Source organism: Leuresthes tenuis, unplaced genomic scaffold (assembly GCF_036924035.1).
Source record: "Leuresthes tenuis unplaced genomic scaffold, fLeuTen1.0.hap1 SCAF_6, whole genome shotgun sequence".
Lineage (NCBI taxonomy): Eukaryota > Metazoa > Chordata > Actinopteri > Atheriniformes > Atherinopsidae > Leuresthes > Leuresthes tenuis.
The window spans coordinates 34,663,530-34,691,012 of NW_027325360.1; the positions used below are offsets into that span (position 1 = coordinate 34,663,530).

At 39.0% G+C, this 27,483-nt stretch overlaps 1 protein-coding gene across 1 annotated transcript; it reads left to right on the top strand.

Annotated features, from left to right (window-relative positions):
- LOC140310329 (syntaxin-binding protein 1-like) lies at positions 1-26,845 on the top strand. The gene is made up of 19 exons (XM_072388603.1): positions 1-75; positions 3,312-3,361; positions 3,466-3,547; positions 4,897-4,973; positions 5,272-5,350; positions 5,580-5,683; positions 8,189-8,337; positions 9,177-9,261; positions 11,153-11,283; positions 11,562-11,669; positions 11,797-11,857; positions 12,437-12,502; positions 16,845-16,925; positions 17,176-17,314; positions 17,562-17,671; positions 18,220-18,321; positions 18,599-18,684; positions 21,455-21,609; positions 22,533-26,845. Exons 1-19 carry the CDS (start codon positions 39-41, stop codon positions 22,640-22,642), a joined length of 1,812 nt encoding a protein of 603 aa, XP_072244704.1. The 5' UTR covers positions 1-38; the 3' UTR covers positions 22,643-26,845.
- Positions 26,846-27,483: the final 638 nt, after the last annotated feature.

Here is a 27,483-nt window from a genome sequence, read left to right on the forward strand (position 1 = left end):
TTGCCTGTGGAGAGGTGGACGAGCAGCACAGGTTCATCATGGCACCACTTGGACTAAAAGCCATTGTTGGAGAGAGTAAGAACTATTTTATTATTGTTATTGTTATCATCACCATTATTATTATTATTAGTAGTAAGATTTTATTTTGTCGATGCTAGATTATCATCCTTGATAAAATAGTTCCAACTCATGCAGGGCCATGTAAAGTATCATACAGACATCTGAGTTTTCAGTGGGAGGTGGGAGCAATGCAATGAAATATATTTCCTGACTTTTTCAAATTATTGACAGTAATTTGGGAGAGAGCTGTAGCTGCACAAATTCGTTATTTTGGGTCTTTGACGTGCAAAAAACACAATAGTCAAAAGATTGCGGCTTTCCAAACGCTAGTTGTTCTAAATCACATTGTCAATTCGCTTGATGACGCACATTTAAATCAGTTTGGAGGTGTTCTGTTAGACTATATGGTTTCATGGAACTGTCATATTGCGTTTGTTCAGAGAGTGCTCGCTCGGTGTAAATCCTGCTCCTCTAATCTGGGCGGATTAACTGCGTTGACATCATTAAGATGGAAGAGGACGACGGGAGGAAATAACTGAGTCTGACACAGAGAAACAAAAACAGCAAAACAAAGCTTTTGGTTCTACTTTCTACTGAATATCAACATCGAGATGATCAGTTTGATCATTCAGAAATACATATTTCACAGCTGTTACCACGCTAACCGCGAGCCTCCCGTTAATTTATGCTTCTTTCTTCAAACTGTCTTTCATCAAGACTCATTGAATACAAAATATTATTAATATTACATTTGAATGCCAGTGCTTATGACCCCATAAAATAAATTGAGGATAATAGAATTTCCAGAGAGCATTAAAACCTTGCTGTGAATCAGGAACTCTCTTGCTCTCTAATACAGAATAAAAAACCACAGACCAAGTGGTTGCAGGGTTTCAAAAGCACTTCTTGTTGGAATTAGAACTATATCTACAGTAAATTATTTAGTAAGCCTTAATAAAACTACTGGTAAGCACAAGACACACGACAAGGCAATTTATGTGAAAAAAGTGTTATTATGTTATATGCGTGTGTATACTGTATATATTTACAAGATATATATAGATAATAAAGCTAAGGTTAAATTTTGATTAAATTTTTAGTTTAGAAAATGTAAGGTTGAATTAATTATATTTCCAAGTCAATATATACCATTAAAATTATTGAATTCTCTGTACGCACTACTCAGTCCTCCAGTGCCTAAAGCCAGTGCTGCTGAGAAAAAGCCTTCTAAATCTTTACCAAAGCCCTGTCACAGCGTAGAAAAAGTAATTGTTACTTATCTGCCAGGTTATCTGTTCTGTTGGTAGTCAGTCACATTCCAGTCATACATGATTTCAAAGACACTGACATCAGTTTTGTGTGGGTTTTTTTATACATGGAAAAAAATTCCCAAAATTGCTAAATGATATGACTTCATGTGCTGAATGCATATACATCTATCAGTTCTCAAGGGAAATATGTCTGTATGCCTGAAGGACAGTTAGAAAATAAAACACATTCACAACTGTTTGATTATCACATACAATACTAGTCAGAAGTTGTATGCATGCTTGACAAACCTGTGTTTTGGTTTCAGTACAGCCTACTCTATGACATCTGAAGTACATCACCAATGCAGTTCAAATCTGTTTCAAGGAGTGCTCTGCAGACATGAGAGAAGAAGTCAGAGAATGTGAAAATGTGGCTTAGAGTGCTTAACTACCAGGATCTGATTGAGGCTCTGGGTTATACTTTCTTTAAATCTGTTTAATATCTTTTAATCTGCAAGATATCTTGAAATCGGGTATAAGCATAAACTTAACACACATGTTGATACTGATGAAGCTTACTCTTACTAAGAGTGGCTAGCCTAACCACAGGGATAGAGGCTCAGTCATCCAGGAAGGACTTGGAGAAGAGTTACTGCATCTTAGCATCTATAGAGGTATATTGAGGTGGTTTGAGCATCTGGTCATGTTTCTGATATGTCCCATTAAGTGGAGGTCCCTAAGAAATACCTTTGGGAACTCTGTGGAGCTCTGCCTTTTTGGAAGAGAGGAGGACATGGCAAGGGAGAGGGAGGTCTTAGGATCTCTTCTCAGACTCCTGACCCCCGACTCAGTTCAGGATGAGTGGCAGATTTCTCCAATTTGTAACAACCATTAAAGATTTACCTTTACCAAAGATTGTATTAGGTCATTTCAATTTTTTGTTTCTGGCCACATAGTTGACTCATTATTATTAAATGTCATGATGTAGCACTTATAACACCGATCCTCTGTGAAATCAGGAGATATTGATTTATTTTGAGAGCAGTCCTTGCATGTGTGGGGAAGCATATATGTATATGTGAATGATGTAGTTTACCCGTGATGTCATATCCGCTGACACAGAAAAAGCCCAGAAATAGCAACAGTGCGCAGTGGATGGGTAAGAGGATTAGGAGATTAGAGGCTGTGATTGCAATGGGGCCTGCCCTCCTACTGATACTTCATACTCTGTCTGACAGATTGGACAGAAGCTTAAACCCCAGTGATAAAATAATTTAAAAAAATGGAATGCTGCTCATCAAAACAAGAGACTTTCTGAAAAAACATCAGTTTGACCTCTGTCTCTTCTGTCAGATTCATCGACATCTCAGATAAACTTAGCTCCTTTATCAGTTGTTCACTTATCTTGTATGGTGTTCTCTTTTAGATAACAGAAAGCATTTGAATAATTAGGTCGTCACACGATTGTGTGCTTATATTATTTCTATGCTAAATTGCTGTCATAAAGACTGTCACAATGAGAGCTGAATATTCAGCACACTTCCTGACTTTGAATGCTTTCCTAACATACAGATATACAATCCCATTCAATCAATACTTAGCCAATCAAATGTACCTACTATCTGCTGAAAAATCGTACATTTTAACTGAATTACAACAATATCTCCCTGAAATAAGGAGAGACTCCTGGGTAGGGCTGCCTGGAAACAGGGGCTGTGATACTTTCTCCTCCCAAATCACATGCATAGATTAAGAAAACATCAATAATTTGTCAAATACAGTTTAAATGAATTCAGAAGAAATAGGTCTAGAAGATGACAGTTTTCACTATCAATATGTATGATCTTTAGATGCTATGTTAATATTAATTAGTACAAGGCTGGGCAGTTGGTGGAGTGAAGTGTTTTTATTAAGATTTTTATACATGCAGTTCAACATGCTTTGATGGTAAATTAACAATGATTTGTACACTAAACAAACTGATTTGTTCCTAACTTTTAGAGATAATGAACAATGTCATCAAGAAGGCAAGAGAAAAGGGGAAATGGAAGGTATTGGCTCCAACTCTATTCAAGCTTGGCATCATTGTTGCCCTTCAAGTGTGTGTTTAAATAAAATTCTGACAGTTTACCCTACTGTATGTGGCTGGTTGTAGGTGCTGGTGGTGGACAAGCTGAGTATGAGAATGGTTTCATCCTGCTGTAAGATGACAGACATCATGTCAGAGGGAATCACCAGTAAGTCACTAAGGTCACCTCAGTTCATATCAGTTGGAGCTGTCAGATCAGTTTGATTCAGTTCAATGTAAACTTATTTAATCATCCATCCATCCATTTTCTATACCCGCTTAATCCGTCGGTCGGGTTGCGGGGGGCTGGAGCCAATCCCAGTGGTCATCGGGCGAGAGGCGGGGTACACTCTGGACAGGTCGCCAGTCCATCACAGGGCCACACAGAGACAAACAACCACACACACACTCAATTGACACTAAGGACAATTTTAGAGTCACCAGTTAACCTAACATGCATGCTTTTGGACGGTGGGCGGAAGCCGGAGTACCCGAAGAGAACCCACACACACACAGGGAGGTGCTAACCACCACACCACCCTGCAGTCCCTTATTTAATCAATCCATCCCTTTTCTATAGCCATTTGGCTAGAGGTGGGATATACTCTGGACAGGTTGATGGTCCGTCACAGGGCCACAAAGAGACAAACAACCATACACACTCACTCCTAGGGTCAAATTAGAATCACCAATTAACCTAACATGCATGTTTTTGGATGGTGGGAGGAAGCCGGAGAACCCGTTCTCTCAGATCTCTCATTATTTAATTGTTTATTTGTCATAGGCACCTTTGTTATGAGATCTTTTTTTAAGTCAGTCATAGTTAATCATTTAACCTCTGATCAGTCACACATGCGCATGGTTGTGAATCTTAATAGTTAATTGTAATTTACAGACCGTTTCTGCAAAAAAGACAACTGAATCGTCTTTGTACATCTGAAGCAAAATAAATGTGTTTTTTTTTTACATTTATATATATATATATATATATATGTAAAGGTATATAGATGTATGTGCCCAACATACCATTACATGTTGTATTTATTTATTGGATGGTCTGCATTTCAATACCAGACACAACTGAACGCGCGCTTGCCTTCATTCAGAGCATGATTAGTTTCTGATTGTGAATGGGGATTTCATTCACCCAGCTACTGACATATTCATCCAGTGTAGGGGTATTAGTTACATGAATGAAGTTGAAAATCAAAGAAAAAAACATTTCACACTGATTCCATCTGTTTTATGTTATTTCAGTTGCATTTATTATCATTATAATTTAATTATTGAGCTATTATATATTTTTGTACTAATTTCTAATCCTGGCAGTTTCAGTCCTCCAATGCATGTTGTGAATGTTGTCTGTTGTCCAATAGCTGCCAAATGTGCTTTTCACAAAAGATTAAAGTATGCAATAATCAAGTAAATAGTGAATAGATACCTCATAAGTGTTATGAGATACATGCACACTGACGGCTGGATGGATACCGAGCATCTCTTTTTGTCTGTGCACTTTAGTTGTAGAAGACATAACCAAACGACGTGAGCCTCTGCCCAGCATGGAGGCCATTTACCTGATCACACCATCAGATGAGGTAAATGATTCACCTGCATTATAGGCTGAGTACATTGCTGTCATCTTCCTACAATTTTGCATCGATTATCTTTTTTTGCCGTTAAGGCATTTTAATTCATTCATATTAATTTGATATTAATTTCAAATCAATTGCATCAAATCTTATGGTGAGTTTTTGTGTTGGGGACAAGGAAGACTGCAATTCTGTTTCTTTTAAAAGTTTCATCACTTACTCCATTAACTTCTGAACATAGTCATGAAACTGTATTTTGCTCTTACTTGAGTTTGTAAGGGGGCATTATTCTTATTTGTTTCAGTCTGTTGAGGGTCTGATTGATGACTTCAGAGATCCTGGGGCTCCAAGGTACAGAGGAGCCCACGTCTTCTTCACTGACAGTAAGCAAATCCAGCCCACTTCGAAAGGCCATACTGTTGATGGAAAGTTTGAGCACTAAATTCTTTTATGAAGTACACAAACCCAATCTTCAAAGATCTGACTAAATAACTACAGTGGGAGGCCATGTACAATGCTGGTTTAAGTTAATGACAGAGCATTTTTCAGAGCAAAACATTTTACCACCAATTATTTCATTCATTCACCACATTTTTCTGTGATTCCCTGCAGCAATCCCAGACTCGCTGTTTGGACTGTTGACTAAATCTCGCGCCTCCAAAGCCATGAAGGCCTTGACTGAGATCCACATCGCCTTTCTGCCCTATGAATCTCAGGTAAAATACTGTTTAGACTAGGATTAGGCCGTGGCTGGCCACTCATAAGCTGCTACATCATTTGTTATGGATGAGGTTCAGACTGAGTAAAATTCGCTTAGTTTGTCTTCATTGAGAGATGTAAAGTACCCATATGGAACTTTGTAATTTTATTGTGTGGGTCAGTGTAAGACAAACACAGGTGATATGGGATAAGCTGATGGCAGGGGCGGAAGAAACTGAGGAAAACATGGCAAAGCTAAAGACTAAACCAGAAACTTAACCTAACAAAACCAACAAACATGTGTCTCTGTCACCCATTGAAAATATTTTCACTGGCAAGAAATTTGAATTGAGCATATATTCTATAATTTACAAATGCCTGTATGTTGTATTTGTAATATTCTGGTCAAATAATTTTTTGAGTTTTTATTTAGATTTTATATACTGTTCCAACTTCTTTAGAAAAAGAAATCTATTATCCCTTAATTTACACTAACTAAATCGCAAAGATATTATAAAAATCTATTGTGTGGGGCACCATGACTAAGGCATGAAGTATTGCAGATACAGTAAATAATAGTGATAATATGATAAATATGAATGAAAGTTATACTTCTACGTACTTCTACGCAAGGCAAGGCATGGCAAGGCAAGGAAAAGCAAGGCATGGCAAGGCAAGGCAAGGCATGGAAAAGCAAGGCAAGCCAAGGCATGGCAAGGCTAGGAAAAGCAAGACAAGGCAAGGCAAGGCAAGGAAAAGCAAGGCAAGGCAAGGCATGGCAAGGCAAGGCAAGGCAAGGAAAAGCAAGGCAAGGCAAGGCATGGCAAGGCAAGGAAAAGCAAGGCAAGGCAAGGCATGGCAAGGCAAGGAAAAGCAAGACAAGGCAAGACATGGCAAGGCAAGGAAAAGCAATGCAAGGCAAGGCATGGCATGGCATGGCATGGCAAGGCAAGGAAAAGCAAGACAAGGCATGGCAAGGCAAGGCAAGGAAAAGCAAGGCAAGGCAAGGCAAGGCAAGGCATGGCATGGCAAGGAAAGTATGGCAAATCAAGGCAAGGCAAGGCATGGCAAGGCAAGGCAAGGCAAGGGAAGTTTATCTGTAGAACACAATTCGCACACAAGGCCATTCAAAGTGAATTACAGCTATTTAAAATCAGAAGAAGGCAAATAAAATAATTCCAAAAGCATAAAAAAATAATCATTAATTGATTAAATTAAAAGCGAAGAGTGCAGATAAAATACTTTCAGTCTGTTTTCAGCCTGGATTTAAACATTGTCAGAGTTGAAGCCTGTCTCACATATTCTGAAAGACTGTTCCAGACTTTAGGAGCATAAAGCTGAAACGCAGCCTCACCTTGTTTAGTCCTGACTGGGCAGCAGCAGGAGACCCCTCCCTGAGGTTCTCAGAGTCCCAGTTGGTTCATATGGATCTAACATGTCAGAGATGTACTTTGGCGCTAGACCGTGAAGAGACTTGTACACGAGCAGAACTGTTTTAAAGTTTAAAGCAACTCAATGAGCTGAATGACACTTTCCTTTTATTGGTAGAGGTTTTTTCTACCATAACCATGTAACAAATCAGTGTTCATGACCAAAGTAATATGAACCTTCTATCAGACTCTTGGCAGCAAAATTTCAACCCTGATATTGAAAAGTAATCTGCAAGTATAGCAACTCTAGTAACTGTACTGTGATTACCTCGTGTAAAAGTACTGAGTAACTGAAAGAAAGTCATTTCATTGCTGTGATGGTAACGACTGTTGGGACAATGTCTCTCCTGGTAATAATTATTAACCCATTACTTCACATTATTCTCTGAGATCAGTCTTCTTTTTAGGTTGATAACTTTGCAAGGAAAGGCAGAATTCATCCTCCAAACAAAATATGAAATATGTATAAATATGCATTATAAAAATAAAATAAAAATGCCTCTCCACCCTGTTTTTACACTGACATAGTGCCTCAGTGGAAGGGTACAGTGCTGAAGATCAGACCAACAGCATTTTTTGTTGGATCAGCTTTAGCTTCAGTCTCCTGTGACCGTCCTATAATTTTAATCCTAAAAGGAAGAAACACATCATACCCGCCCTGCCCAATCACGTCTACTTATCCCCACAGCTCATTGCCTGAAAGAACCAGTATTCTGGAATTTAAAATATGTGACAAGAGGAGTCAAGGGGATTGTTATCATGTGATTGAGCGAGTAACAGATGGGACAGTGAGTGTGGAGAAGTGTTCAATTGGTTTCTGTCTTCTGGTGGCCAAATTTTGTCAAATTAATCTGTTTGAATCATGTTCTTATTTTCCTACATCTGAAAATATCAGAACGCTGTTTAGATCATCATTGAACACTAAAATTCTCGATCAGTGCTCAGTCGAATAAGTCATATTAGTGCCAAACTGTAGCAGTTTGAAGTCAGGCTTAGGCTTACCACGAGCATCAATCACTGTAAATGTTTGAGAGGTATACGAAGTTGAGGTTTGACCTGAGTTTGTCTCTCTGCTATGTCTTCTGTGTGCAGGTCTTCTCCCTGGATAAAGTGGATGCCTTTCAGGACTTCTACAGCCCCTTCAAAGCTGATGTGAAGAATAACATGTTGGAGCGCTGTGCTGAACAGATAGCCACCCTTTGTGCCACGCTCAAAGAGTATCCTGGGGTTCGATACAGAGGGTAAGGTCAAAGTTGTTTTTGGACCACCCCTTGCAGACTCAGAATGTGAGATTGAATAGAACTAAAGATGTGATGTGACTCGTTGGAATCCTTAGATGAGCTCATTTTTATGAATTGGCATTATTTTAATACTCCACTTCACTGAACTGGATTGTTGGACTGATTTGAATTAAATTGGCTTCTATTTGACTGGACTTGAACCAAACTTGTTTGCTTTCTTCGTAAAGTGCTTAGAAATTATCTCAATTGGGAAATGATGCTTTATGAATAAAACAAACTTGAAATGAATTGAAGTAAAAAAAACTGAAACCATAATTTTTGGTTTTCTATAACAGCATTTCTGTCAGAGAAGATAGTGAGATAGGCGCAGTGGGAGTATAACGATATGACCACAGCATCTGTTACCAATGGAACATGGTAACAATGGTCACTTGCATCGCTTATATTGTATCGCTACAGTACATAAATGCAAATTAATTTCTGTTCCAAAGAGCACAGTTCCACTCCACCAGTAACAACATAGCATCAGCCTCAGATGTTTGTGTACAGCACAGTACTTTAGAATAGCTCAAAAACAACATTTAAACATTTTTTAGAATTATACTGGACTCTACATGAACATCTTTCTGGTTTTCAGCCTTATTTGGCAAATTCCATTCTCATATTATAGTCAATATATTTCCATACAGACTCTTACTCTGTCAGAAGCTTGCTTGACGTTCTTGTTTAACAGCTTTAACAGTTGTTTGAATGACTTGCTCTAGTTACAAAGACATTCTTTAAATGTTCAATAACCAAATGAATGTTATAATGCCAAATATTTTTGTGTGTTGGGTCAGGGAATACAAAGACTGTTCAGTTCTTGCTCAAATGGTTCAGGAGAAGCTGGATGGCTACAAGGCTGACGACCCCACCATGGGAGAGGTAGGGAGTGGAGCTGAATGACTAAAATGAAATACCAGATGGAACACAGACAGTCTACCACATCTTCCAGACAATGGGAAGACTGGCAAGTTTAAAATCGCAAAAATGTACAATCAGTAAATTTATGACCAATATCATACAAACAATATCTGGCATAGCATGCAGGTTACAGTGCATCTCGGAATTATTTGCAAATACTTATTGACTCAAGTTTGGAAAAAGAAACACCCAGAAATTCCTAATGGAGACATCATTGATGGAGACCTAACAAAAGCAACTGTGCAGCTGTATAACTGGTGATAAAACAGTAAAGTTTATCTCATGCACAACTCAAGCTTTGTAGATTTCTTTGTTTCGTCTGCTGCTGAAGAATTGTATGCTTCTACATTGGTTTAACATCAAGTGTAAAGCTGGAACTGATAGAGGACAGGATGAAATGAGAGTGAGAGTAGTTCATAAGTGTTACCCTTTTCATCCTAGAATCTTCTGTTCTTTCATAAAGCTGTGTCTGTTTTTAAAATGCAACCCACCACTATACTTTATGAGATACATTTCTTTTACTTTTTTTCCCCCTTTGTCCTGTCCAGCATTATGGCAGCAGAATTGTAATCTGAATACCTTTGATGCCAAACAGATTTGCTTTGCCAAGGGAAGTTTTATTAATGTAAAGCTCCCCTTGATGCCCATCAACTGCTTATTTATTTAATTTTGTTACAATATTTAACATGTAATAGTGCCAAACTGGACCGTGGGACAAGGAAAGAGGAAGAGCAAAGAAGAAGAAACAGACTAAAATATAAAGAAAAACCAGGCAACCAGCTGCTACACCTGTAAAAACAAAACAGACGACAATCCACGGCCTCCGTGGGGATTCCAGCCTTAGCGCCACCAGGAGCACCTGAAAGCAGACAAGCAGAGAAAAAACACACAAACAAACAAACAAAAACACAACACAAGTAGTGGCAATCGTATACAAGACAACTGTGGATATAAATTACCACAGGATAACACATCAACTGCTTAGCGAGCATGCTACTGGGCTAATGAATGTGTGTGTGTGTGTGCATAAACATGCAATACACATGGCACAGGTTCCACATGATAACCGTGTTTAGTTATGAGTGTATAAGTGTATAGAGCCACAATCCACAGCCCCCCCCCCCCCCCCCCCCCCCCAGCAATCAGAAGCAGGCAGAGAGGGCCACAAGACCCAGGCCATCAGCAGCCCCCACGGAGCACAGAACCCAGGAAGCCCACCGCAGGGACAACCAGGTATCCACCCAGACGACTGCAGAGGAAGCCCCCGGACAGAGCCCCCATAAGAATAGGACAGAGGCCCCCCGGGAACAAGGGGCAACAGCCCACTGACCCCGCCAGGCCCCAGCCACCCAGACATGGGCCGTGGCCTCAGGTGCCCGAGCGCCCCCAAACCCCCCAGCAGAGGCCCCACCCAATACCCGAGAAATACCAGAAAGGCAACGGGGGTGCCTCATTCCTGGGAATGAGATACATTTCTAAATAGTCTACATGCTAAAAATTCTAAAGATGGACTACGTTTTTATGTATTAATGTGTTTACAGGAAATAATGTATACCTAAAACTCCTGAAGCCTCAATAGACATTGATCTTCAAGCAGAAAAATACATTTCCAGATGAATTGTATCAGTATTGACCATAAATCCTACATTGGTATTTTGTTTAATGCACTAATATTAGGCTCAGAAGTGATGATTTCATTCAAGTTGTTATCATATTTTCTGTACAGGACTGTAAGATTTGTGTTTCTCTTGCTAGCAAAGTTACAACACCTCAGTTCCTGTATTATTTTAGTATTACCTAAAAATGCTAAATATCAGTCAGCAGTGTTTTGTGTCTACTTTGATACCTCCAGGGTCCAGACAAGTCTCGCACTCAACTGCTCATTTTGGATCGTGGCTTTGACCCTGTGTCACCTGTCCTGCATGAGCTCACACTGCAGGCCATGGCCTATGACCTGCTGGGCATCGAGAACGACGTCTACAGGTAAAGCATCTGCACTCTGCAGTGGAGGTGTAACACTGTCATTTTACAGTTGTTTGTTAAGTACTTCTTTTTTTCTGACTCATGTTTTTTTAAGGTAATATTTTGATAATTGGACTCTCTAACTCTTTCTGATTGCAAGGAAGAAGCAAAGCAATGTATGCACTAACAAAAAAACTCAAATGAACTGCTCACTGGCAAGCTTTACATCTATTTTAACAAATTAAAGACTCTCTTGAATGCGTGTAAACAATGTGTAAATCTTTTTCACCCTCTGTCAGCTTCGAGACCAGTGGGATGGGAGAGACCAGAATGAAGGAGGTTGTCCTGGATGAGGATGACGACTTGTGGTTGACTCTGAGACACAAACACATTGCGGAGGTGTCAACGTGAGTACTTTGACGTCATACTGACGTGAGAATTAATAAACACGGTAACTCCATCTGTCACAAAGCTGTTAGAAAACACTATTCCGTTCACGACTTTCTTTGTCCTTTTCTGTCTCATTCTGTACAGGGCTGTTACGCGTTCTCTGAAAGAATTCTCTGCCAGCAAAAAGATGAACACTGGAGAAAAGGTCGAGGACTTACTGTGTAACTGTGCTCTGATTTCCTGATCTATCACTGTGTCCTTCACACAAACACACTGAGGTAGAGGGACACCCATAATCAGGCAGCTAGTGCTATGTTTCACTGATTTTCTACATCTTAGATTTGACAGATATCTGGTCTGTACAGTTTTAGTTACTGGTCTGCAAAGATCTGACATAAACAACCATTCATCCCCTTCATCGTCTGTCATCATTAGTAGGTGTGGATTCCTCATTAAGGAGATTGTCTTAAATATTCATTCCATTCAGTGGCCTAAATTTTTTCTTCTGGATATTTCTACAGCCATATGAAGAAGACGGGTATTGTTTTAGTCCGTTCTGTCCATCTGAAGTGATGCACACTTACTTCTCTTGTGAAGTTTTGACTGATATAGAAATATTTGTAGCTCGCTAAAATGAAATGATTTCACATTTCAAACAATGTTCCTAATCTAATTAACTATACAAATACCAAGCAAATATCAATCCACTAACACTGAAGACATTGCATGAAATTACAGAGGGTAACTGATCACTGTCACTGAATAGTATCACAATGTCTTTCAGACCACCATGAAGGAACTTTCTCAGATGCTAAAGAAGATGCCTCAGTATCAGAAAGAGCTCAGTAAGGTAGGAACTGAAGTGCTACATATATACATGGGTCCAGCAGCTCTTTGTTTTTCGTAATTTTTATTCATTCTTCATGGATGCATCACTTAAGATGAAAAAGGGCAACATTCATGTAGATTTAGCTGTTATTCTCTCACATTAATGTTATTTCCAAGTTTTATTTCCATTAAACTTCAGGTTTGTTCCAACAAGATCAAATAAGTTGTTTTAAAGGTTTTGCAAATAGCATTTTAGAGTCGATCATATGGTGGAAAACTATAAAGTGTCACAATGAGTGGTGGAGAGAGGAGAAGGACACAGACAAGGCAGGAGGTTGTAGAAGAGCTTAAATTGATTTAGTTACAAAAAGTGCAGCCAAGCCATAAAACTAACCCGTGGAAAAGAAAAGCCTAAGAAACAAACAAAGAGTGACTGAAATCAGAAATAAAAACACAACCAGGAAGAGACTTGAAAAACACAAGGCAGTAACTGCAAGCATCTGAAAAGGACTGTGAAAAACCAAGGAGCTTAAATGCTATGGGATTAGTGACTGACTGCAGCTGTGACAGATAGCGTGGAGACGGGTGTGCAGAGGAACTGAGAACTAAAAATAGGGGAACTGAGGATAACTGGGAGTAATGACATAATACTCAAAAGGCAAGAAAATCAAAACACAAGCGTAACTAATTACAAACAGACAAATCAATACTAGGCAAAAAATACATTGCAATAAAAACCATTAACTTAACAAACAAGAATACAATAGACACAAAACCCAGAAAACCCCAAGACAAAACCTTAACAACCTTAACAACCTTAACAACCTCCGCTCTCTAAAGCCCACTTCACTCTGTGACACACCCTTATCTGTGGGGTTGTGGAATTGCCAATCAGCGGTAAACAAAGCAGATTTCATTATGGCTTATGCCAACCACCTGTCTCTTGACATCCTGGCTCTCACTGAAACCTGGATTAAGCCTGAAAACACAGGTACCCCGGCTGCACTTTCGACCAACCACTCATTCTCCCACACCTCTCGTACATCTGGGAGAGGTGGTGGAATGGGCATGCTCATTTCCAACAAATGGAAATACACCCAACTGCTACCTGAAGCTAAATATAATACCTTTGAATACCACGCCATCTTGGTAACTGCACCGGTCAAAACCTATATGATTGTCGTATATCGCCCACCAGGACAACTCGGTGACTTTCTAAATAAACTAGACTCCTTGCTCTCCCTTACTCATGCTCTATCCTGGAGCATGACTGTCCCATAATGGTCCTTGGTGACATGAACATCCACCTTGACAGTCCTAACTCTTCTGATTTTCTGTCACTAATGCACTCGTTTGAGCTACAACTGCTCAGCAGTCCTCTGATCCATAAAGCTGGCAAAGTGCTCAATCTCGTTTTCTCAAGAAACTGTGCCACAGAGGCCCTGTCTGTCACACCTCTACATTTCTCTGACCACTATTTCATTCAGTTCAGAGTGAGTCTCCCGAGAAGACCATCTGCTTCTACCCCTATGGTTTCCTTCCGCCGCAATCTCCGCAACCTGTTGCCCACCCGCTTCTCCTCCGTTGTTGCCTTCACTCTTCCAACCTCCAGCACATTCTCCTCCCTTCAGGTTAATGATGCCACGGAGTCCCTTTGCTCTACTCTGAGCTCATCTCTGGATAGTCTGTGTCCTCTATTCACCAAACCCTCCCGATCCTCCCAGTCTCACCCCTGGCTTAATGATACTCTCCGAGCGTTGCGCACCAATCTCAGAGCTGCCGAAAGGAAATGGCAAAAGTCAAAAGATCCTGCAGATCTAGCTAAATTCCAGGAGCTACTGTCATCATTCGCATCCAGTGTTACTGATGCAAAAAAGTCTTTCTACATCAACAAGATTCATAGTACTACTGACACCCGGAAACTTTTTTCCACCTTCAAAACTCTACTTAATCCTCCACCTCCACCACCTGCTACCAATCTAACAGCAGACACCTTTGCCTCATTTTTTAATGACAAAGTGGCAGCTATAAGCAAACCAAAGTTTACCAAACCTGGCACCACAAAATCTGCATGCAGAAGTCCTACTGCATCATTTTCCTCATTTACCCCTCTTGCTCAGAGCAGTGTGTCTAAACTTCTCACATGTAGCCGTCCTACTACATGCCCGCTGGACCCCATTTCTACTAATCTTCTCCAATCCATTACTCCTACTGTAACTGCAGCAGTCACGCATTTGATTAATGCTTCACTGACATCGGGCACATTTCCTACCACATTCAAGCAAGCTCAGGTTACACCGCTGCTCAAGAAACCTTCCCTCCCTCCAACTCATGTGGAGAATTATCAGCCGGTCTCTCTCCTCCCGTTTCTGTCTAAAATCATTGAAAGGGCGGTCTTTAAGCAGGTCACCGATTACCTCTCACATAACAACCTCCTTGACCCAAACCAATCTGGGTTTAAAAGTGGACACTCCACCGAAACGGTTCTGTTGGCTGTGACAGAAGCCTTAAAAGAAGCCAGAGCGACAGCTAAGTCCTCTGTACTTATCCTGCTCGACTTATCAGCTGCATTTGACACTGTCAACCACAGTATTCTTTTGTCCATACTCTCTAGCATGGGCATCACAGGGAGAGCACACTCCTGGTTTGAATCATACCTCACTGGTCGGTCCTTCAAAGTATCCTGGCTTGGTAACACTTCTGCAGCGCACCACCTCGCCACAGGGGTCCCCCAAGGCTCAGTACTGGGTCCTCTTCTCTTTGCCATATACACCAACTCACTGGGACAGATCATCCGATCACATGGCTTCTCATACCAATGTTATGCTGATGATACCCAGTTCTATCTGTCATTCCCACCTGATGACCACACGGTCTCAGCATGAATCTCAGACTGTCTCTCTGACATATCAACATGGAAGAAAGCCCATCACCTCCAACTTAACCTCCCAAAAACTGAACTGCTTGTCTTCCCAGCCAAACCAACCATACAACACAGCATCTACATCCAAACCGAATCCCCATCTCTTGCTCCATCAAAGGTTGCTAGAAACTTGGGTGTCATGACTGATGACCAACTAACCTTCAAAGATCACATTACCTCGGTTGCTCGTTCGTGCCACTTTGCATTACTAAATATAAGAAAGATCAGACCATACCTAACCCAACATGCCACCCAACTCCTGGTGCAGGCCATGGTCAGAACAGGGGCATCCCTGTCTATCTTCAAGAAACTCTTGAAAACCCAGCTCTTCAGAGAGTATTTCCTATCCTGGCACTTACCTTGTACTTACCTACCGCCTCTATCTCTACACTTTATTTTTCTGTACTTCCCTCTATGCCTGCACTCTATGTCTACTCTGTCACCTCTGACAGAGTGGGACTAGTGGGTTCCTTCTATGTAGTTTATTGTTAGCTTTTTAAATAGCTTGTTATATTTTCATTTGTAAGTCGCTTTGGATAAAAGCGTCTGCTAAATACAGAAACATAAACATAAACTAAACTAATCCAAAGTCCAAAATTCCACAGACGCTAACACAAAGACGTTTTTGTGTCAAGTAAAATCCTGTAATGAATTTTTTTTTTTTAAATTTAAAAACAGCAGAGCTGATGGAATCGTGGGTATGCTCTGACCTGTGGAGATGACCAGTCAGAGCAGTCTGGACTTTTTAGGATGTATGTGGATTCACTACCTTATGCTTAGCCCTACCCTTACATCTGCACCTGAGCACTTTAGCACCAATGGGTCAAAGTTGGAGTTGCACTATGCTCATACTAGGGAGGATCATAGGATTCCTTCTGTATGTTTCTACAAAACAGGACTTTGTCAGAAAGTTGACAAATTTTCCACTGGCCACAATTTTCTTTCAATTAGTTTTCCAATATTGGCACAGACGATCTTAAGACAAAAAATCAAATGTTTTGAAATCTTACAACAGTCAATTAAGATCAACAACTTTGCCATCAAATAGCAAGTGTTACCATATCTCAGTGATGGTTTTATGTAACCTCTCTTGGTGAATATTCTTCCTCCTGAGGTTGCTCCTGCACCACAAAGCAAAACAAAGATTAAATTCCCATGGCGACTTTGCCCCGCTCATTCCTGCTTTCACCTTATCAATAAAAAACGTTCTCAATCTTTCCATCTGTACTTGTGTGGTTACCATTACTTAAACAACCTTTGAGGAGGAAAGGAGAATTACTCTGTGACTAGAAGGTGATGATAAGCAGTTGACGATAAAATTAAAAGAAGCTTGGAATTCCTGGAAGTGGACTTTATTTTGCAGCTGGAAACACATTCTTTTGATATTGTTCACAGTACATTGTGTGTCACTGTCACTAACATGTCCTCTCCCGCGCCTCAGTATTCAACCCATCTCCACCTGGCAGAGGACTGTATGAACCGCTACCAGGGCACTGTAGACAAGCTCTGTCGCGTTGAACAGGTAAATCTCTCTTTTTCTCTTTCACACACACACAGAAATTTCACGCACATGCAAATGTATGTATGACTAGTGTAAATGTACGCATTTGCTTGATTTGTAAAAGATAGATATCAGTCTTTGTCACCAGTAGATAGTTGGAGTCAGGACATTATAACCGGTTTTCAAACTGTAAAACCATAAAGATTACCATTATTTGTTTGTCTTGACTTTATGCTGATCGATGAGCCGCTTTGCCACTTTTTTTTTTAAGGATTTGGCTATGAGTACAGATGCAGAAGGTGAGAAGATCAAGGATCCCATGAGGCTCATTGTGCCTATTCTACTGGATGCCAACGTCAGCGTGTTTGACAAGATCCGCATTATCCTGCTCTACATCTTTCTGAAGAACGGTTAGATCTCTTTCAGTTGTTTGATCTGCAGCAGTGTTCTGGTATTCTGCTGCAATACTTGAATTTAATCTCCCTTATGAGTATTCATATCTTGTTTTTCTGTAGTTGATCCATTCTCACTTTACACAAATTGCCTGAATGCATTGTATCTGTAAATGTGCATGCTTTCATACTCGCATATGTGTGTTGCAAGTATGTACTAAACACATGTGGTACATGTGTTTATGTGTCTGAATATGTGTGTCAGGAGTGACTGAGGAGAACCTGTGTAAGCTCCTTCAGCATGCCAACGTCCCACCCGAGGATAGTGACATCATTTCCAACATGGCCCACATGGGCATTCCCATAGTTTCAGAGGTGAGCTGTCTTGCCGCTGACCTCGATGTATCCCCATTAGCTTTGATAACGGGCAGGATCCGAGTCCTTATTACTCATAGTGTCATGAAAGAGTAGCTGTACAGTTTTTCAAAAGGTCTCTACATCAGAGTTTTGAGTCTGTCTGTGATGGCCGTGGATTTAACAAACTATGTCATCTTATTTTCTTTTCTTATTGATTTTAGTTATCAATTTATTTGGCATTATTAATCACAAGGATTGAAGACCAGCGTTATATAGTATATATATATACTGCTTAGAAAAAACCCACACGCCCAACAAATATTGCTGTGTAAGCTCAAACTAATAGCATAATTTTTCAAAGGTTATTTGAAATTTACCATTGGTCTGCACACACTGTCCAGACAATCACAAAAAAGTGAATCTGTGCACTTTTATGTAAGCAGTAAAAGATAAATTTTTTGTTAAAAAATAGAATATTTTAAGTTTTAATATGACTTGGTCTCAAAAATGACACTATCTTGTGGAGTTGTTCTGGTGATGAGTCAGAATAACTTGTTTCCTTGTAGGGTACCACCAAAAAAGCCAAGAAGCCTGATCGTAAGGAACGGATCAGTGAGCAGACCTACCAGCTCTCCAGGTGGACTCCACTAATGAAAGACCTCATTGAGGTACTTCTCATGTGCCATCACTGCAACCTGCTGGTTGACTACGTGCTAAAATTGCCCTTTACTTGGAATTTATATTTGCCTGCCACATATCAGCATCTGACCAAAGTATTGCTAATGATAAGTCATCAATTTTTATATATATATATATATATATATATATATATACTGCCATTTTGCTTTATCTTGTGGATTGTCTGTCACAGAGCAGAATGTATATATTTTTATTTAAGTGCTCCTTATATCCATGACATTAAGTTATTCCTGTGCATTTCCACAGGATGCAATTGAGGACAAACTTGACCCTAAGCAGTACCCGTACATTTCACAGCGACAAGTGTCTTCCAAAGCCAGCACTCCATCAAGGTGTGTATAAGAAATTTCAAATAACAATAATTAAGATAAATAAATTAGCATCATTATTATTGCTTCAATGATAAAAATGTTACGGTGGCCCTGAAGTGCAAATAACAACGGCAAAAGAGAAACCACAACAGCAAATCAAACAACACAACGACAAAAGAGAAAAACACAACGGCAAATCAAAAAACGCAACGACAAAAGAGAAAACACAACGGCAAATAAAAAAACACAACGAAAAAAGAGAAAACACAACGGCAAATCAAGAAACACAACGGCAAATCAAGAAACACAACGACAAAAGAGAAAACACAACGACAAAAGAGCAAACGCAACGACAAAAGAGAAAACACAGCGGTAAATAAAAAAACACAACGACAAAAGAGAAAACACAACGGTAAATCAAAAAACACAACGACAACTCAAAAAACACAACGACAAAAGAGAAAACACATCGGCAAAAGAGAAAAAACATCGGCAAATCAAAAACACATCGGCAAAAGAGAAAACACAACGGCAAATCAATAAACGCAACGGCAAAAGAGAAAACACAACGGCAAATCAACAAACGCCACGGCAAAAGAGAAAACACAACGGCAAATCAACAAACGCCACGGCAAAAGAGAAAACACAACGGCAAATAAAAAAACGCAACGGCAAAAGAGAAAACACAACGGCAAATCAAAAAACACAACGACAAAAGAGAAAACACAACGGCAAATCAAAAAACACAATGACAAAAGAGAAAACACATCGGCAAATCAAAAAATACAACGACAAAAGAGAAAACACAACGGCAAATAAAAAAACACAATGACAAAAGAGAAAACACATTGGCAAATCAAGAAACACAATGACAAAAGAGAAAACACAATGGTAAATCAAAAAACGCAACGACAAAAGAGAAAACACAATGGTAAATCAAAAAACACAACGACAAAAGAGAAAACACAATGGTAAATCAGAAAACACAACAACAAAAGAGAAAACACAACGGCAAATCAAAAAACACAATGACAACTCAAAAAACGCAACGACAAAAGAGAAAACACATCGGCAAATCAAAAACACATCGCAAAAGAGAAAACACAACGGCAAATCAAAAAACGCAACGGCAAAAGAGAAAACACAACGGCAAATAAAAAAAACACAACAACTCAAAAAATGCAACGACAAAAGAGAAAACACATCAACAAATCAACAAATCAACAAACGCAACGGCAAAAGAGAAATCACAACGGCAAATCAAACAACACAACGGCAAATCAAAAAACGCAACGGCAAATCAAAAAACACAACGAGAAAAGAGAAAACACATCGGCTAAAGAGAAAACACATCGGCAAATCAAAAAACGCAACGACAAAAGAGAAAACACATCGGCTAAAGAGAAAACACATCGGCAAATCAAAAAACGCAACGACAAAAGAGAAAACACATCGGCAAATCAAAAAACACATCGGCAAAAGAGAAAACACAACGGCAAATCAAAAAAACACAACGACAAAAGAGAAAACACAATGGTAAATCAGAAAACACAACAACAAAAGAGAAAACACAACGGCAAATCAAAAAACACAATGACAACTCAAAAAACGCAACGACAAAAGAGAAAACACAACGGCAAATAAAAAAAACACAACAACTCAAAAAATGCAACGACAAAAGAGAAAACACATCAACAAATCAAAAACACATCGGCAAAAGAGAAAACACAACGGCAAATCAACAAACGCAACGGCAAAAGAGAAATCACAACGGCAAATCAAACAACACAACGGCAAATCAAAAAACACAACGAGAAAAGAGAAAACACATCGGCTAAAGAGAAAACACATCGGCAAATCAAAAAACGCAACGACAAAAGAGAAAACACATCGGCAAATCAAAAAACACATCGGCAAAAGAGAAAACACAACGGCAAATAAAAAAAACACAACGACAAAAGAGAAAACACAACGGCAAATAAAAAAACACAACGGCAAATCAAGAAACACAACGGTAAATCAAGAAACACAACGACAAAAGAGAAAACACAACGGCAAATAAAAAAACACAACGGCAAATCAAGAAACACAACGGTAAATCAAGAAACACAACGACAAAAGAGAAAACACATCAACAAATCAAAAACACATCGGCAAAAGAGAAAACACAACGGCAAATCAACAAACGCAACGGCAAAAGAGAAATCACAACGGCAAATCAAACAACACAACGGCAAATCAAAAAACACAACGAGAAAAGAGAAAACACATCGGCTAAAGAGAAAACACATCGGCAAATCAAAAAACGCAACGACAAAAGAGAAAACACATCGGCAAATCAAAAAACACATCGGCAAAAGAGAAAACACAACGGCAAATAAAAAAAACACAACGACAAAAGAGAAAACACAACGGCAAATAAAAAAACACAACGGCAAATCAAGAAACACAACGGTAAATCAAGAAACACAACGACAAAAGAGAAAACACAACGACAAAAGAGAAAACACAACGACAAATAAAAAAACACATCGGCAAATCAAAAAAACACAACGGCAAAAGAGAAAACACAACGACAAAAGAGAAAACACAACGACAAATAAAAAAACACATCGGCAAATCAAAAAAACACAACGGCAAAAGAGAAAACACAACGACAAATCAAAAAACCATTGTGTTTTCTCTTTTGCCATTGTGATTTGCACTTCAGGGCCACCGTAAAATGTACCTGGATTTGGTAAATGTACCTTTGAGTGTTGTCCCAGAAATCTATTTTTGTCTATTCATGCAGTGCTCGCTATGGTAACTGGCACAAGAACAGGGGCCCCACAGAGATAAAGACAGGGCCCAGAATCATTGTCTTCATCATCGGAGGAATGACATACAGTGAAATGCGTTGTGTGTATGAGGTCACACAGGCCAATGGCAAGTGGGAAGCTCTGATTGGTGAGTCTACTGGAGACACTGCTCATTATGGTAGATTAATTCATTGGTCTTTTAAGGGTCATCCCTCCAACTTGTTACCTGTATATTAGTTTGCTTGAAATAATCTGTCCACAAAAACTGTTTTGTTGCGCCAAAAGAGCTTTATCAAAAGTCTGAGAAAATAATCGTCACATTAATGACATCAGTTTGGGCTCAGTTGCTTCAAATTTCTAACAAGAAGTCAGCATCACAGTATGAACAAGATGTGTCAAGTTGTTACTGATATACTTTTCTAAAACTAAATGTCATGAGACTAAACACTTTGTGATACCCTTAGTTTTTCTATTATTCAAAGGTTTATCCCTGCCCTAACTGGACCATGACAGCTTTGTCGAGCTCAATATTCCACTGTGATTCAGTTTTTATAACACATTCTAAATAGAAGGTCAACTATAGTATGTGTGATCCAGCATAACCTGGTATTATTGGAAAAGTGCTAGACCTTCTGTATATTGATGTTAGCTTGGTTTTGGAAATCTTAGATTTAACTTCCATGTGCGATTGACTCAGCAGAGCCTCTGTGTAACTGATAATCACATTCTCTCTGAGAGCTGATATGTTGTTGTGACTTGGATACAGAAGCAGTGCCATGAAGGACAGAACAAATTAACCAGCAATATTGCGCACATTTCAAATTTCAGCAGGCCTTCAGAAATTCAGACCCCTGAGAACAGTCTTGTTTGGCATTTTTTAAATGTTCAGTAAGACTTACAGTATGTGAATTATATTCATTATTATCTTAGTGTATTTAGACATATTTAGACACAAGTTCAGTCTTATATAGACTGAACTATATATATGTATGTATGTATATATGTTACATACCTAATAGGCTTTGACAAGTTTCAATCCTTTCTGAGATTTCAGGATTTTCTCCTTTATAGGTTCCACTCACATCCTCACACCCTCTAAATACCTAAAGGAATTGCAGCATCCAGACTTCTTGGACCCTAATGCCCCACCAGAGGGCACAGAGGAGCCACCTGCAGAATGAAAAGACTTTTGGAAGTAAATACAAGTCACAATGTGGTAGTCAATCCCAATGCTCCCTCATATTAGGAAACCTGTCCATTGTCATCCATGTGCACTGTTCCCTTCAGTAATATGTTCTCATTGTCTGTCACTGACATGCAGATGCTGCCTTGGCCCTATTTTGTGAAATTACAAGGCCTGTACCATGTTGTTGGAATCATTTCAGGTAGTCTTCCCTGGTGGTAAACTTAGCTGAAGAATATAGTCACTTTCATCATCTCTGTTTCTATGGCACATTCCAGGCTCCAGTCTTTCTAACTAAAAGTCTATATGTTTCATTAGGAACCTTCAGTGTACAAAGTTGAAAGCCAACCATCCTCCATTGTATCTGTGGTAGTTCCGAGTTGAAGATTCGCAAGAGTTGCACCATTCTTTTTCATTACATCATTCATCCTATTCAGAAATGTTGGGAGGGGGGGCGTTTACGCTGTGGACAGGTTACCAGTCACCAGGGTCAACATATACAAACAATGTTGGCTCACATTCACACCTAGGGTCAATTTATGATAAATTGAAAGCAGTTAACCTGACCTGCTTTTGGAAGGTTTGAAGAAGCCATACACACTGAGAACATGCAAACTCCATACAGAAAAACTCCAGCCAAGATTCATACACCAACCTTGTTGCTGTGAGGTGATTGTGCTTTACAACACCACTTGTGTGAGATGCAATTCCACCAACTGTTCTAAAATAACATACAAACCCTACCTCCAAAAATTTTTGGAAGTTTTCTAAAATTCAGGTTTAGCTATACTTGATTATCTCCAACTCCGAAATTAGTCCTTTGCAGGACTAAACTACACAATACAAATATAAAAATTGATAAAGAAACATGAAACAATAATAAATAAAACAATGATTTGAAATAGAAATCTAGAATAAATTAGAAGTTTTTTTAATATATACTATGTACACGAATGTTGGTTTAGGTTTCTACTGATCTGCATTTTATATATAGGCAAATTGTTGTATGGTAATTGCATATCAGAATTAATAAGTGTCAGAGGGAGGAGTTACACAGGGTGATGGGCACAGAATGATTTGCTGTGTTGTTTGGTTTTACATAGCTGTGGGATGAGTCAATTGTTGAATGCACTCCTATCACTGACCCTGGAGTCATTGTAAGGTGTTGTCAAATACTGTTCAACATGTAGTTTGTTAGTCTGTTACCTCAAAAACACTGTGTTTTCCCTGAAAAACATTGTATTTAGAAAATATAAATAAATCTAGAATTTGAAGCCAGCAACACAAAACTTTGTGTAACATCAGCTTTCGGTTTAATTACACTTTTTTAATGCACTTTTTTTTTTATCTTTTGGGACTTCAGGATTTCAGGTGTTGCAGTTTTGCAAGAGGAATCTCTCCATTTTTGATGAATACAAAATTCCTCCTGCCATAGTCTTCATTATTACATTCTCCTCCTAATGATACATTTTCAGACCAGTCAAGCACAATGAATTACTTTCTGAAGTTGCATAATTAGTTAGATTGGTTCACCCATGTACATGTCTACAGTCATGTGAAAAAACACACCCTGTGAAACCGTGTTTTTAAAAAAAAAAAATTACCAATAATGAGAGATTCAAGTAATATAACGAAACAATTAAAACCAAATAAAAGACTTTTTAAAAGTTTCTGTAACATGGAATGTTGATATAATGCAATTTTTGGTGAGGAATAAATTAGTACACCCCCATATTTATTCCTACTTAAAATGGCTAAAATCACACACAGTTGTATCACGGTTCACGATCAAGGAAGTGCTCTGCCCGGCATTGAACAAAGTTTTGAATTTAACGTTTCGCATAACTGATTTTGTGAATGAACTGGAATGGCGACTTAGATACAGGATGGTGATATGGATTTGGATGACTGGACCCAGGTTAGTCATAGACGAGGATGGGGAAGAGGAACATCTTAGAGTGAGGATGAAAGCTTGCTTGGCACACAAAACAGCAAACGAACACTGGAGGAAAACAGCTCAGATTAAGGAAATAGTGTAGTCAGAAAGAAGACATTAATAGAAGAATTTAAGATTATTATAAAATTCAGAAAGGAAGATGACACGTACAATTAAGTCTGATTGCTTTGTCGAGGGAACTAAAGAAAGGTTAGGAGATGTCCAGCTTGCAAAAATTCTGAACAGACAGGAGTTTGTTAATAGCAGGAAAAATGGAGGAACAGAAAAACATATAACAATATTGAATATGGAGAGCATTTGTAAAAAAAATGTGTGAGAGAGAAGAATTGGAGAAACAAAATAAACAAGTGGATTGATTACAGGAATCCCAGAGGACGGGGATCTTGAAAAGCTTAGGTGTCTAAGGTTCCATGGTGAGCCACGTAAAAACGGTGAAAGATCTGATAGCGTGTTCCAAGAAATTATACTTCCAGAAAATGTGAAAATTGGATGCGTGTGTTTTCCGGTGAGCCCCTATATCTCTCCTCCTCTGAGGTGTTTTAACTGCCAAATATATGGACACATAGCCACAGTTTCTGGAGGACAGCAAAGGTGTCCAAGGTGTGGGGGTGACCACAGGTATGAAGAATGTGGAGAAAAATGTGTTGATTTAAAAATCCTAGAAGAAACAGTTCGGCATCTAAAATCAACAACCTGCACTCTGGACATAATACCATCTGACTTTTTAAAAACAGTTTTTACTTCAGAAGAAAGTGAGCTCCCACAAATAGTTAACAGCTCACTGGCATCAGGCATTTTTCCCAAGTCACTAAAGACAGTTGCCATTAAACAACTCCTAAAGAAGAGAACTCTAGACGCCTCTGTGATGAACAACTACAGACCTGTCTCTGACCTCTCTTTTATAACCAAGATTATTGAGAAAGTTGTATTTAACCAGCTCAACGACTTTCTGAATGAAAGTGGAAGCCTCGATAACTTTAAATCAGGTTTCCGACGTCATCACAGCACTGAATCAGCTCTGGTCAAAGTGTTAAACAACATCAGGTTGAGTACTGATTCTGGTTATGTTTCAGTCCTGGTTCTGTTGGATCTCAGCGCTGCATTTGATACTGTAGATCACAGAATTCTGTTGCACAGGCTGGAAAAGTGGGTTGAACTTTTGGAGTTATTTTGTTACAATTGGCAGCTATGAATCTGAGCGAGTGGCCATGACTTGTGGAGTCCCCAGGGGTCATTTCTTGGACCTCTTCTGTTTAACTTGTATATGCTCCCTTTGGATCAGATATTACAGAACTTTAACATCAATTATCACAGTTATGCAGACGATACATAACTTTATGTGTCTCTGTCACCAGACGACTGCAGCCCAGCAGACGTACTGTGTCAGTGTCTGGAGGAAATAAACTCCTGGATGAGAGAGAATTTTCTACAATTAAATTAAGACAAAACTGAGATCGTTCTGTTTGGTAGCAAAGAGAAGAGGGTCAGCATTGGTAAATATCTTGAGACTCTGGCCCTTACAATCACTGAACAAGTTTGTAACCTTGGAGTGTTGATAGACTCAGATCTGACTTTCAGCAGCCACATCAAAGCTGTCACCAAGGGAGCTTTTTACCAACTCAGAAGCATCAACAGAATTAAAGGTTTTCTCTCCCAAAAAGACCAGGAGAAACTCATCCATGCATTCATCTCCAGTAGACTCGATTACTGTATTGGTCTTTTAACTGGACTTCCCAAAAAGAGCATTAAAAAGCTGCAGCTCATCCAGAACGCTGCTGCTAGAGTTTTAACCAGGACTAAGAGATCTGAACACATCACACCAGTTTTAAAATCTTTACACTGGCTTCCAGTCAGTCACAGAATAGATTTTAAAAGCCTACTGATGGTTTACAAATCCCAGAATGGTTTAGGCCAAAAATACATCTGTGATATGTTCAGAGAATATAAACCCAGCAGAGCTCTTAGATCCAAGGACTCAGGTCAGCTGGTCCAGTCCAGAGTCCAGACTAAACATGGAGAAGCAGCATTTAGCTGTTATGCTGCAAACAAGTGGAACAAACTGCCAGTGGAGATTAAACTGTCATCAAATGTAGACATTTTTAAATCCAGGTTAAAAACATTTCTTTTCTCATGTGTCTATGCATGAAATCTGCACGGGATCTTTCAACTTATCTAGACTGTTGCTTGTTTTTATTCATTTTAATTATTTTATTTCTATTTATAATCTTTTACATATTTTTAATGCTTTTTCAGCTCCCTGCTGCAATGCTTTTATTTTATGTAAAGCACTTTGAATTGTTTTGTACATGAAATGTGCTATACAAATAAATTTAACTTTGACTTTTGACTTTGACAAATGTTGTAATTGTGGAGGGCAGCAGGGTGACATATGAGGGTTGTGAAGTAAGAAAAAAGGCCATAGAAGTTGAACAAGCAGCTGACAACATAAGCCATGCAGAGGAGGTAAAAAGAGTGCAAGTACGGAAGGGAAAAACAGAGATGAATACTCAACTAACTTTAACATTAGAGACAAGTCAAACAGAGAGCATTAATACTGCAATTTCAGTAAAAAGGATCATGCTTTTCATAGCATATGTAAAAAGCTGTGCAGATCAAGTAAAGATTCAGATTATTTTACTGTCATTCAACATAAAATCAGAGATGCACTGCAGAACAAAATTAAGATGCATTTTGGCCACGACAAAAACAGTTGGATAAATGTCCTAAGGGAATATAAAAGAATAAGAAATAAAGATATTGAATAAAAACCAGGTCAGAGATTTATTGCATAAATATTTGTGCAATAAAATGTCTGTGCAAAGAGTATGTGCAAACAGTCTTAAGAAATAGAAAAAAAGAGGTAGATAAAAAAAAATTAAGAG

Coding starts and splice junctions, on each gene's coding strand:
- LOC140310329 (XM_072388603.1), top strand. CDS start 39: ATGGCACCACTTGGACTAAAAGCCATTGTTGGAGAGA. Junction 3,362..3,465: donor GAGAAAAGGGGAAATGGAAG/GTATTGGCTCCA, acceptor GGCTGGTTGTAG/GTGCTGGTGGTGGACAAGCT. Junction 5,684..8,188: donor TTCTGCCCTATGAATCTCAG/GTAAAATACTGT, acceptor TTCTGTGTGCAG/GTCTTCTCCCTGGATAAAGT.